Below are 13,361 nucleotides of genomic sequence, written 5' to 3'. Positions count from 1 at the left end.
TTGCGGAAAATTTCAAGATGGCAGCCTCCATCGGATTCAACTTTCTGGGATCTGTTGAAAAGTTTACAGTAATTCAATCACATTTAGATTACTTTTTCGAATTTTGAATTAAGCTTGAATTAAACCGACCAGACACCCATTTTTATATGCTCATTTAAATGAAAATCTCAAAACAACAACAAATTCTTCAAACAATGCTATATTTTGGTTTTGGAAACAAGACGTTTCGGCCATTGAGCCGGTTCAGTCTTGGTCGTTTCGGCCATTTAGCCGGTTCGGTCTTGGTCGTTTCGGCCATACAATAAACGTAGTTTCTCTCTTTTATCATGTCTATGTTGTCTACAACTAGGATTTTGAGTGTTTTGTAACTTATTGTGTTAGAACATGAAAAATACACCTTATAATGTCTATGTTGTCAACAACTAGGATTTTGAGTGTTTTGTAACTTATTGTGTTAGAACATGAAAAATACACCTTATCGCGTTTTGTCCGCCATTACTGGATATCACACAGGTTCCTGTAAAATTTTGATGTTATAAAGCAAAATATCTAACGCCACAATGGAAAAATTGTTGTTTGCGTCAAAAGTTCAAGCGGACGGGTCAGCGCTAAGGTGCATCCTGATCCTAAGGTCAATATAATTTTATGACACAACTGTTCTCTTTGTGCTGGATTATTTCATGCCTATCTGATGACAATATTTATTTATCCTATATTGTAGGTTGCACTTTGTAAATACAGCTGTTTCTGAAAACACGCCTCTTTTGGGGAGAAATTGAATATTCATAGAAAATTAATTTTGTTTACATACTGGTTTCCCAATAATGCTCTCTGTGTTCCATATTGCAGAGACAGAACTTGGGAATGTTACCAGTAAATAAACATGTGCATATTGTTTACATTGAAATCTTGGGTAACCTTTCATTCAAGGAAGGGGTAGTTATAAACGTTGAAAATATGCTGTACAGCACTATATTTTGACCTTTGAAAAAATTGTGGTGCAAATGAACTTTTAATTCTAGGATAAGATTTTTTTCAAAACTTCATAGTAAAAGTGGTACAGTTTTAGCCATAAAAGGAGTTCCTATGGGAAATTGCATTGTCAATATTTACAGAAATGCAACCTGTAGCTGGTTCTAAATTCTGTCATGATTCTCCCAATAGCTGGGTTTAGATAATCAAGTGGATGGGTCTTACCTAGGCTACAATAGTTTGTGTAGTTGGAACTAGTTTGTGTAGTTATCTCCCTGTTTCACTTCTAGTCCATCTATTTTGCCATTTTAGTTTGGTTGACATCTTAACTGCACTTTTCACATCAGACATTGTTATGACAATGTACTGGTCATTTAGATTTGAGGCCTCTGGTGCTGCATCTTTTGCTAACTGGTCCGCTATCTCGTTAAAGGCTATATTAGCCTGGCCAGGGATCCAAGATAGGGTAGTTTGTATGTCGCCTCTAAGGAGGGTCCCAATGATTTCTTTGATGTCTGTGATAGTGTCATGTAGTTCAATGACTTCCAGTTGAGATTCAAGATGCCAACGGCTGTCTGGCTATCTGATAGAATCTTTATTTCAGTGAACTGTTCTGTAAGTGTGTGAATGCAATGTTCTAGGACCATAAGGATAGCTATGAGTATCGCTAAGAGTATTTAGCCTCTGCTAGCTACTGGTCTTTTAAGGCTAGTTCCTTGGTGGTTCTCAGTATAAATAACTGCTCCTTCTCCTCAAGGTCCTTGATTTCCCTGCCAGGGGCCATCTGTAAATGGGATAGCTGTTGACTCTGAGCTTTCTTCTATCAGTTCTTGTACTACATGTACTTAATAAAATTGGGAAAGGAAATGATGAATGTGTCAAAGCGACAACAACCTGAACATTTGCTTTGGGCAGTTTGTTCTGCAGTTCTGTTTTTCGAGCTGTCTAATCCGCTCCAGTAGCTTGGTGCTCTCATCAGCATAAAATCAGCTCCTGTCTTGTAAGTAAACTCTGGCAGGAGGAGACGTCCAATAGTCATAATTTAATACAACACAGTAAATTGATAATCAAAATAAATGTTTAAAACTACATAATCATCTGTATTCATTGATTTTTTTGATTTTTTCATTTCAGTATGAAATCTTGTATAAATATTTGAATAAATGTCTCCTCTTAAATGAGGATTATGTATTTGAATATGAGACAAAGTTATGTTAAGAGTATCCAGCTAGACATAAGGCATAAAGCTTTATTTAAAGTGGGTACAGTGTATAATGCAATACAAGTACAAACATAAGCTCTGAAAAGCTTTTAAAAGCGACAGCGCAACAATAAAACAAAACATGCATATCAACTCTTGCACACATAAATTAAACATATACAGCAAGAGTTCATATCAGTATATAAACATGCTATACAAAAGTTCTTTAAAGTATCTTAAAAGTTAAACACACAGTGACACTGAAACATGCACTTATGAGATAAAACTCAAAAGCAATGTTTATTGCATCACATTACCATGATGTTGAAAGACCCTGGGGAGAACCCTGATCCAAAATATAAATAGCAGTCTTGTTTTCATATACATGTACATGATTTTTTTAACAAAAAAACTTACTTATTACTTCAGAGTGCTTTGAGAGAATCTCTGTTGCAAAAGTCCAATGAGGAGTGCATTACAGTATACAAATCATACAATGGAAGGTGGGTATTAAAGAGACAGAAAAGAGTATATTGCTTTATTTGCTAAATCCATGTCCCAAAGAAAATAACACATTTTTCAGTTAGTAGTATGGATATATGTCTTATATACATGTTTTGTTTCAGACCATATGTGTTTTTGAACCATCACATGAAATGCATGATTTGTTGCATCAAAGTCATATATCATGGGAATGATAATCTATGCTTTACTCATCATGGCTCATTAATTCAAACAAACTTGACTTCAAACCAAAAGACGGTAACTTCTAAAACTACTAACTGCTTTTCAGTGACACATTGTGCTTGCAGTTTGTAATAAAATTTTCATTTTGATAATCTTATTTTTACGACAACTCAAAGGGGCATACTTGAAATATACAGTATCAAATGTTAATGTTACAACATTCATTGTGTTAATTAACCAGACCATATGTATATTGTCTAACCCAATGAGTACACAAATACCAGATCATGCATACATGTCTGGTCCAAATACACATTGATAAAAATGCCAATGCGTAAGTAATAAAATTGAGAATGGAAATGGGGAATGTGTCAAAGAGACAACAACCCGACCAAATAAAAAAACAACAGCAGAAGGTCACCAACAAGTCTTCAATGTAGCGAGAAATTCCCGCACCCGGAGGCGTCCTTCAGCTGGCCCCTAAACAAATATATACTAGTTCAGTTATAATGAACTACTTGATATTCCATGATATGTGTCTATTTTATTTTTGTAGTTGGTTTGGTCATTGATATAAATCCCACATCTTATTTCTATTGGCAAAACATTAATATATCACAATATCAAGTAATTTTACTCCTTGTCAATTATGATTCACATATATAGTAAAAGATTTACACTCAAATTATGATTACCCAAAGTGCCATTGTTCAGAAAGTTGGTTATCAAGGCAGAAATTAATGTAAACATTAATTATAGTACTGTAAATCAAATATATTAATTGTATCACTATACAGAAAATGTTTGGCTGTTTATTTTCAGTGAATCAGAGAAGAAATCAGCTATGGACCAAGCTTTACGAGATATTGTCAGAGATTTAGTGGTAAGTTGAATGGGAAGTTAATAGATGAAAGACTTATATGTATAAGTAGTGGTTTAATGTACCTGCTTTAAATATTACATGAATTATAAGCCTATTCTGCTGTATATCAGTGTTTTCCCGTGGACCTTGACACTAGATTGAAATATTTAAATGTGGTGTTTTAATTTAAGGGGAACAGTGCTATTTGGAAGTACTGGAAAGAACACTGAATGCATAAGTAAACAACTTTTTTTTTTATTTAGAGTGTCTGTGCACAATCATGTTTGTAAGACAGAGTAAAAAATCAGGCCTTTTGATCTGATTGAATGCTTTTAGGCTGATACTTATTTTTTTCTGTTAAAATTTAGCTAAATGTGCAAGGAGGGGAAACTAATTTTAGACATCCTAAACAAATAAAATTCAAATTTAATAACCATAATTCTAAACAATTGTTTAAAACAAATTTAGCAAAACATTACCTTTATTATTACAGATGTCTGACTCAGGATGTGATATTTACAAGATTATCTTAGAACATTCTATAGATCTTGCTAAACAAGGTAGGGACATACATCTTTAACTTTTGTTATATAACTAAATTTCATAAAATTTAAAGAAAAAAATAGTTTAAAACACACAAAAGATTATTTCATATGCAACTTCAGTTTATCATGTGAGAACTCTTATAGTTACATTCGGTTTGATTGTGGTATAATTGCCAATGAGATAACTGTCCACAAGAGACCAAAATGACACAGACATTAACAACTATAGGTCACTCACTGTATGGCCTTTAACAATGAGCAAAGCCCATACCACATAGTCAGCTATAAAAGGCTTCAGTCTATTTTACAGTTGCAGTTAACATTGCACAAAAGTTACAGACAAGAGTTTATGTATGATAATTTATAATTGGAAAGTAAAAAAACCCTTCTACTAAAATCCTCAGTTATTACCAAAAATGCTTGAATGAATTATGGGTTTGTTCATTGTAGAAGGCTGTATGGTGACCTGTAGTTGCTGAATTTTATGTTAATTGGTCACTGGTGGAAAGTTGTCTCATTGGCAATGATACAACATCTTCTTATTTTTATATTAAAACATCAGAGAAATTATAAACATACTTATTATTTGTTTCAGATGCCTGTTCACACAACACACCATTAGTAATTCTATCAGACATATTTGATGTTATAACCATAGATCAATGTCAAGAGGTGTTTAACTTAGTAGAACAAAAACTAAGTGTTTGGAAATCTGTAAGTACTATCTGCAGATATAATAAGACCAAATATTTACCAGAAACAAGTGTATTAGAATTAAAGTAATGATAAATATGCTTTGACATATATATTCTTACTTTTAACAAGACTTTTCTGTTTGAAAAAATTCTTAAATGAATAAAAACAACAATTTGTGTACTTTATTTTAAGAGGTTAACACATTTAGTTATACAGCTAATCTTCCCTTAGCATAAACTTTGTTGAAAAATAAAATAAAATGCAATATGTACATTGGTCTAAAGTCGAAGGGTTACTGTTCAAGACAATTATATTGATAAACAATACATTCTCCATCACTAGATGTCTTGAGTAGTAGATGATTTTATAATGAATCAATAACCAGCAAAAATATGTGATTAGTGATTTACCAGTATATTTACTAAGAATAAAAAATTATATGATAAAATAACTCATGAAAGTTTATTATACTATTGATATTTTATCTTACAGAAATTATTTTATGATACTGGTAAAAACTACCTTCTCAGAATGTGCAATGGTTTGTATTATTTATTTGATATGGGATAATGTATGAATGTGTTGACAGGAAAGAACTGTGTATAGGGAGAGGGGAAATATTTGGGAAACGGTTTGTACAACTTTGATATTTTATATCTTATTAATACATGTATGTTTAACTGCTGTTACTCAGGGGCAGATTTAGAGGGTTTTTCAGCGGGCCCGGGCCCCTTCTTTTGAGAAAAAAAATTGGTGGATTATATAGGGAATCACTGAAGCATGAATGAGGCGGGCCCCCTCTTGAGAAAATTTCTGGATCCGCCACTGTTACTCTATGAAGAATGGTAATCAAAAAAGCTACAAAAACTTGAAAAGGTTCATCAATTTATGTTATGATTGGATCCATTAAGTTGTTGTGTAGAACATATATTAATGTTGATTATTTCAGTTACATGAAAAACGTAAAAAAAGTCAGATATGGACTCCTAGATTCTACAATTTTACTGATAAGAGCAATATTCTTATTTTAAGTACAATATGAGGAGGAACATGTAACTAGAAACATAGAAAGTTTCATATAACATTTTGTAAATATTAGTCTCGAAATGTAGTTATGGATAATAATTTTTTTAAATACAAAAATAACTTGTGTTTCATTTGAGATAATCAAAGAAGAGACTTTCTGAAAGATTAAATTATTTTATAAATTTGTTGACAGATATATTAAGAAGATTATCCAAGTCACAGAACACTGTTTTTTGTGGAAGAATACAACTGTTCTTGTCCAGATTATTCCCATTGTCAGAAAAGTCTGGTGAGTTATAATAAAATTATATTTAAAAAGAATAATTTTGACTTACCTTTGTTTAGACTATGAAAATATTTGATATAATGAAGGTGGTACCTAACACTACAGGGGTGATAACTCTGTAAAATCAGCAGAACGTTTTAATGACATTGTGTTGTTATGGGAATATCAAAGGGAAACTTCGCAAAAAAATCAAAAATTGATATTATGTCCATTCTGTATAAAAAGGCTCAAATTTATAGATATTAAAGTTTTATTCCGCTAGATAAGAGATCAACATCGATTTTAAATTTTGAGTATCAATTTTCTACGCTCCGCCATTTTGTCACCTTCTACGATTATAATCACGATATGTCTATAAAACACAAAGGACCAAAACTACAGTAACCGATGTAGTCGTAATTGCGTGTCGATATCTTGTCAATCGTACGATTGTTTAATCTGACTAACTATAAACTTGATACGGAAAATGTTCTTATTTTGTTTAAATGACCATTATTATATATCTGTTATTTTTAAACTGTTAATATTGGAATTAGTTAAACAGTCAAAGTTCAAATAATAAATAAGTGTTCATTGAAAATTGTTTTCAAAAATCTAATTCGTTCATAATTCTTTAAAGTAATAAACTTTATTCAAATAAATTCGTATCTTTCCTCATCTGATCACCAGCATGGCTAAAGGTATTACTCCCAAAGGTATTGTGAGGGGTGTGAGGACTCAGGTGACACGTCCAGGTATTCAAGCGATTTCCTGTCGGGCTTGCAAGTTCATGCATCGTTTCACTTCTGTAGGTATTTCTCAGTGTACACGGCAGACTTATAACTTTCCATTTTGAACTATCAGGTGTATAATACACATCTCTGTCTTGTGTGTCCGAAAGTGATATGATGCCAATAACTTAACTCGTACGCTTGTTTATAAATAACATTTCTGGTGTAAAGAATATTATTTATGAAAATATAAAAAATACCACCAAAAAAAAAAGATTTGAAGAAATAAAAATCTATATACATATTTTTTCCGAGGGTTAATTTGGGAAAATGTAATTTGAAAATAGTAAAGGACAGACTGGAACATACCAAAAATATTGATTTAAAAAATGTACGCACTTGTCGATGTTGGCTTATACGCCTGGATAGAAAGTTACGGAACTATAGTGCAATAATGAATTTAAAATATATACATGTATCAGACTATATTGTATACCAAAAGAAGAAGAAGAAGAAGAGAACCAGTTTGATTTAAATACAGGTCGATATATATCTTGCTTTGGTTCATCGAAGTTATGAACATAGTAAAATCCCAGTTTTAAATATCAATTAGATTGTTCTCGAATAAAGGAAGAAATTCGTCATCATCACAATTGTTCCGACATTCATGTAAAATATATGCAACTGGACGTACACTAATAATCCCAAAGGGATGTGAGTATTTTCTAGGGAAACTACTGAGTATTAAAGTTTCAAATCAATTTCGGGATTTATTTCTTTCTTGCCGTGATATGATAGCAATTTAAAGAATAAACTGCTTGTCCGCTTTAGCGGTATTCTTGCCAGTTGAACAGCCTTATAAGTTACATTCAAAAATAGGGAAAGATGACATAAAATTCGTTGTCTTTTGTTTTTGAACATCGTTGGTCAAATAGATAGAGTATTATACGTTGTGAGACGAGGACTATTTCAACAAATACTATAAATACAAGTGGAAGTTTTCGTTTTTTGCAATTTGAGAGTAAATGATGTATCAAACGTTCAAGTATACGCATGTAAAATGTGTCACTGGATAAAAAAAAATCAATCTCAAAACCTACTTCCGTATGGAACTTCCCCTTTCAGTGACCTGCAAATTTAACAGATGATACACTTTATAAGATGTGCATGTCCAACAACGACCCACTACTCTACATGTGTTACTGACAGCATAAGATAGTAATTCTTCTGTTAGGTCAATTCTCTTTCGAACAATACCAGAAAACATGGAAAATAAGTTCTTTAAATTTTGACTCTGGAATTAACACCATTTTTTCGTGCGACAAACTTTATTTCTGGCAATGAGCAGACATGGGCGGAAAACAATAAACAGATAGGTTTAATAGTTTGTTCATTCATTTAACATGTATAATATGAATACGATTGTACTTAAAAAAAACTTATATAGTTAGTTTCAAGAACAACCGGGATCAGACAAACTGTTATGAAATCGATGCTGTTACTAATGCATTCACCCAATTCAATATTACGATCAAAGAGAGTAAATTCGTGGCAACATAGACATTCCGTTAATAACGGCATAAGTATGCATTTAGTACACGAACACCAATCTGTGTTTTAAAAACTAGCAATGGTTGCTAAGGATATCTTGATTTCGGGAACTTTCTGCAGTTTCCATTTCATGGAGCTCTTCTTCGGTATACTCTGGCTCTAGTGTGTACCCAAAATGACCATACTCGTCAAAATCTGACTCTTTTGACTGACTGGAACCACTGTTATAGTACTATCATTCTCCGAACAAGACATTTTTAGTTATGATTTTATGATAAATTTTTGGACCATATATGAACTGTTCTATAAAAACAAGCACGCAAAAATCATAAGATAGAAATATAAGTAATATGTGAGTAAAGTTAATTGAATCACTTAAGTTAATATCCTTTGGTCTCTAATGTAGTTTTTTATAGGATAGCTCAAATCCTCATCCAAATAATATAATCTAGTATATGTAATAACCCCTTCCTACTACACCGAGTTTTAATGCCAAGCGGTAGACATATTTTAGGTACCAATTAAGTAATTGAATGAGTAATAGATAACAATAATTAATCATAAATGTGCAAAGATTTAAAAACAAAAGTATTTTTTCTTTGTTCGTACATATTATACTCCGCTTCGATAGAGTTATCTACTTATCTTCAGATAGTTTCAGATATACATTAATACATGGCTTTCAAAAGTCTAAATGTAAGTGTTCTCGTACATTTTTTGCCTAATAAAGAAAATCAAAATGCTTTGGTAAAGCTATTTCTAATTTCCCCTTTTTAATGAGACATAAATCAAGGACAAGAGGTGTATATCATTTCATTCTGACACATGAATTAAGTTTCCTGTCTTTAACCGAAAATTGTTTATTACTTAGTAAATTAATTTATTTGAATTGAAATAAATCATTAATGATACAGCAAATATAATTAAATAATTCCACGGCAATCTATTTTTATTTGTCACAAACTTGAAACTTGAATTAGTATAATAGATGTGTATATTGAATGCTCCCTTGTTTTATAATCCACTGATCCGAATAGACAGTCACACCTGGCAAGGTGTGCCCTAGAGGCGTGGTTAAATACAGAAGTGCAAATAACAATTTACCTTTCAACAAGCCATCTACGAGTCTTCAATTTGCCACAGAACCGTGAATACACACATCGTATAAATCTAGTCATAGCAGAGATAGTAAAAGGTCAATAAGAGTACACCAACATATTGTCTTTACAGATTATTGTATTTTAATTTGTTCACCTCATATATCAGTCCGAAAATGCATTAATTAATAAATTTATTACTTTTTTGGTTGTCTACTAAAATAATTTGAATATATATGTTTAACATAGAAAATTTATCTCATGAATGTGTACAATTGCACGTCTGTGCGTCTTATCTTCTTATTATCGGATGTTTATTAGATAAACCATAAGTCATCGGCGCGCTTACGATTACGTTTAAATATCATTAAAAACCAAGACTTTTACTGATTGTATTTTAAATCCCGGCATGCAAAAACCAGGAGAAAACGTCACGACCTACAGGAAGTAGTTAAAAAAAAATCATTGATTGTTGAATTTCTCCTTTATTACTGGACATATAGCGATAAAACTTTGTGAATATATATATTTTGTCATAATGAACATATTTAAACCATAAGGAAAAAATCGCGAATTTTCCCTTTAAGCTTCTCAATGATCAAAATAAGTTTTTGTCAAACTGCTATATAACCAGTGTAATTTTTCTGATAAAACGGTTGGTTCAAAGTTTTTGAAATTTTCATATTTTTGTCAAAGGGTCAAACTAAATACTTTGTCAAAATTTAAAAAAAATTAAACGAGACAAATTAATTTTAGTGAAAGTGTTGGGTACCACCTTAAGCTTTAAGAAAGTAAAAAGTGATGCTTTAATAAATCCCCCAGCCGAATTGTATTTATTGTTCTGCCTTAGGCCTCTAAAACCTTCATAATTTCTATGGAAATCCCTTTGGATGTTAAAGGATTGAAAAGAATTGAAAATGAATGCCTAATACCAATGAGAAAAAATATATGCAGACGTAATATTAAGAAGAAATTGGTATTATTTTGCTAATGAAATTGTATAATTTAATTTATTATTCAAAATGATATCAAGCAAAAATATTTTACCTTTTTATAAAAATGGCTTTAATGAAATTATTTTTTTTTTTTTCTGAACTTAGAGTTTTTAGATAATATATAATATATTTTCAGCTTTAAACTTGATGAGTAATTTCAACTTAGAAAATGTGACTACATTCATGGCAAATGATGGAAAATTAAAAAAGGTAAAAAAGACAATACTTAGGCCACACAGTAACCTATTTTTATAATAAACCACTTTCAAGTTAAGTCCTTCATCGGAAAAGTTCAACAATTATGCAAGCTTTATGCCTTCATTTACCATATAGAGGGTATCACCTATATACCTGAACTATTAACAACATCAAGCATCTAAGTGATCATCATTGTGCAGGATAAACTAGAAATACTGTTTGTTCTGCAGGTAATCAAAATTACATAATGACAGCAGTGCTGGTGAGCAATTATAAGAATTACATTTGCCAAATAATTTGCACAATATAGCATAATTTTTTATCAACCACTGGCTGAACATGGAAAAGAAGTGAGGATGCCCCTATAGGCATGAATGATGTTCACTAAAATGAAAGTCTCTTGACGGAAATGCAACAAACTAGAAAGTTGTCTATTGCTTTAATATATGCAAATCTTAGACCGTTGGTTTTCACGTTTGAATGATTTTACACTAGTAATTTTGGGGCCCTTTATAGCTTGTTGTTCGGTGTGAGCCAAGGCTCCGTGTTGAAGGCCGTACTTTAACCTATAATGGTTTACTTTTTATTAAATTGTTATTTGGATGGAGAGTTGTCTCATTGGCACTCAACCACATCTTCCTATATTTAAATCATTTAAACTTGATTGTTGGTTGTCTCATTATTGAATTACAAACTAACCATGAGGAGTGACTCTTACACAATATTTATCAATTTACATAATTTTTCCAGATCAGTATAGTAATTCTAGCTCATTAATTGTTGAAATATATATATATATTTAGAGGTCACTTTTCTGCTATGAAAGATTGCTTTACTAGCCGAGTTATTCAGGATCGCGGTAGCTTCTATTTACAAAGTACCATGACTTTTATTTACATACTACAAATGTCTTATATGACTTTTATTGGTTTATTTGTTCACATTCTTGTTCTTCGGTCTTTTGTTGATAGTTGTCACATTAGCTATCATACCACATCTCCTTTCTTTTATATTTTAATGTTTGTGGACTAGGGTAATTTTTTTTTAAAACATTCATTAAGTTTCCCTCAAAGATAAAAAAAAATATAATGAGACCTTCATTTTTAATTTTTGTTTTGTTTTCTTATAACTACATTGCTTGAATGGAACTTAAAGATATATTGATAACTAATAAAATTTCAATATAGGAAAATGGTGAAGATAAAATGGAGGTTGAGGATGGAGAGACGGATGATGGGTAAGTGAGGAATTTAATATCTTGATTTAAAAGTTTCCTGTTACTAAATTTGTCCCATAGTTGTAAGTTCACATTCTTTTGAAATAGTAGAACTTAAAGAAAGGTTTTACAGTAGAACACATGATCTTCCAATTGTTGATTTTTATAGGAAAAAAATGACATTATAAAGCAAATATCTGTATGCCATGATGTCCTAAGACTTGGTACCAGGTAAACTCAGTTGTTTATTCATTAAGTAGAATTCAGAATCTCGTGTAAATGTAAACTTGCCCATCTGACCAATATTTAAAAAAAAACTTTTGTTTTTACATTTGAACAGTTCTTACCAGACAATTTAAAATACCAGCTATGGAGTGACAAGTCTCATAAGGTTTAAATGTCTATTTTCATAAATATACAGTAGAAACTGATATACTCCATGTGCCTATATTTTAAGCAACTCCACAATATTTGATATTCTTGTTTTGAACTACAGATGTTCACCAGTTGATTACAACCTGTACAGAAGATTTTGGTCCTTACAAGATATCTTTAGAAAACCTAATCAGTGTTATGAAAAATTACCATGGAAACAGTTTGTTGCAGTAAGTAAATCACCACAAATGGTTTTACATCTTCTAGATATCCTTCCTATAAGACTATAGTTTGCCTTTTGTAAATACAGTTGTTTCTCAAACCACTGTTAGGGGAGATCTAGAATATTCATTGTTTACATACTGGTTCCCAGTTATGCTCTCTGTGTTCCATCTCATAAAGACATAATTTGTTACCAGTAAATAAACATGTGCATATTGTTTACATTGAAATCTGTGGTAGCCCTTTCTTCAAGGTAGGGGTGAAGGGGTAGTTAAGAAAATTAGTGTTAGTTTAAAAGATCAGGGCATATAAACATTGAAAATATGTCGCATAGACCTATATTTTGACCTTTGAAAAAAATTGTAGTGCATATGAACTTTCAATTTAAGTATAAGATTTTTTTCAAAACTTGATAGTAAAAGTGGTACAGTTTGAGCCGTAAAATGAGTTCCTATGTGAAATTGCGTTGTCAATATTTACAGAAATGCAGCCTATAAGTTGTTTATTGTTTTAATGAGAAGACTGTGTTGAAATAAATATATCCTTGTTCAAAAACAAATCTGGTATAAATTTGGGTGAATTTTTTTTATTAACTATACATTTTATAATTATATTTTCAAATTATTCCAAGATGAATCAGTATTGTTAGTATAGTGTTTACTCTGATTACATGAGAAGATTAAATGATCAACTGATAAAGAGACATACAAATTTTGCAATTT

At 31.3% G+C, this 13,361-nt stretch overlaps 1 protein-coding gene across 2 annotated transcripts in view; it reads left to right on the top strand.

The window, feature by feature from the left end:
- The first annotated feature begins 3 nt into the window (after positions 1 to 3).
- LOC134690094 (THO complex subunit 1-like) overlaps positions 4 to 13,361 on the top strand; it is a 30,897-nt gene continuing 17,539 nt past the window's right edge. For both annotated transcript variants that reach the window (XM_063550068.1, XM_063550074.1), the window contains exons 1-10: positions 4 to 68; positions 2,603 to 2,676; positions 3,683 to 3,743; positions 4,216 to 4,282; positions 4,863 to 4,981; positions 5,456 to 5,504; positions 6,183 to 6,278; positions 10,765 to 10,838; positions 12,014 to 12,063; positions 12,539 to 12,647. In XM_063550068.1, the coding sequence (XP_063406138.1) occupies positions 18 to 68; positions 2,603 to 2,676; positions 3,683 to 3,743; positions 4,216 to 4,282; positions 4,863 to 4,981; positions 5,456 to 5,504; positions 6,183 to 6,278; positions 10,765 to 10,838; positions 12,014 to 12,063; positions 12,539 to 12,647 (750 nt within the window). In that variant the 5' untranslated portion in view covers positions 4 to 17. The remainder of the gene's footprint in view (positions 69 to 2,602; positions 2,677 to 3,682; positions 3,744 to 4,215; positions 4,283 to 4,862; positions 4,982 to 5,455; positions 5,505 to 6,182; positions 6,279 to 10,764; positions 10,839 to 12,013; positions 12,064 to 12,538; positions 12,648 to 13,361) is intronic.

This window comes from Mytilus trossulus, chromosome 1 (genome assembly GCF_036588685.1).
Source record: "Mytilus trossulus isolate FHL-02 chromosome 1, PNRI_Mtr1.1.1.hap1, whole genome shotgun sequence".
NCBI classification, from domain to species: Eukaryota; Metazoa; Mollusca; class Bivalvia; order Mytilida; family Mytilidae; genus Mytilus; species Mytilus trossulus.
This window is presented reverse-complemented; position numbering and strand designations above follow the sequence as displayed.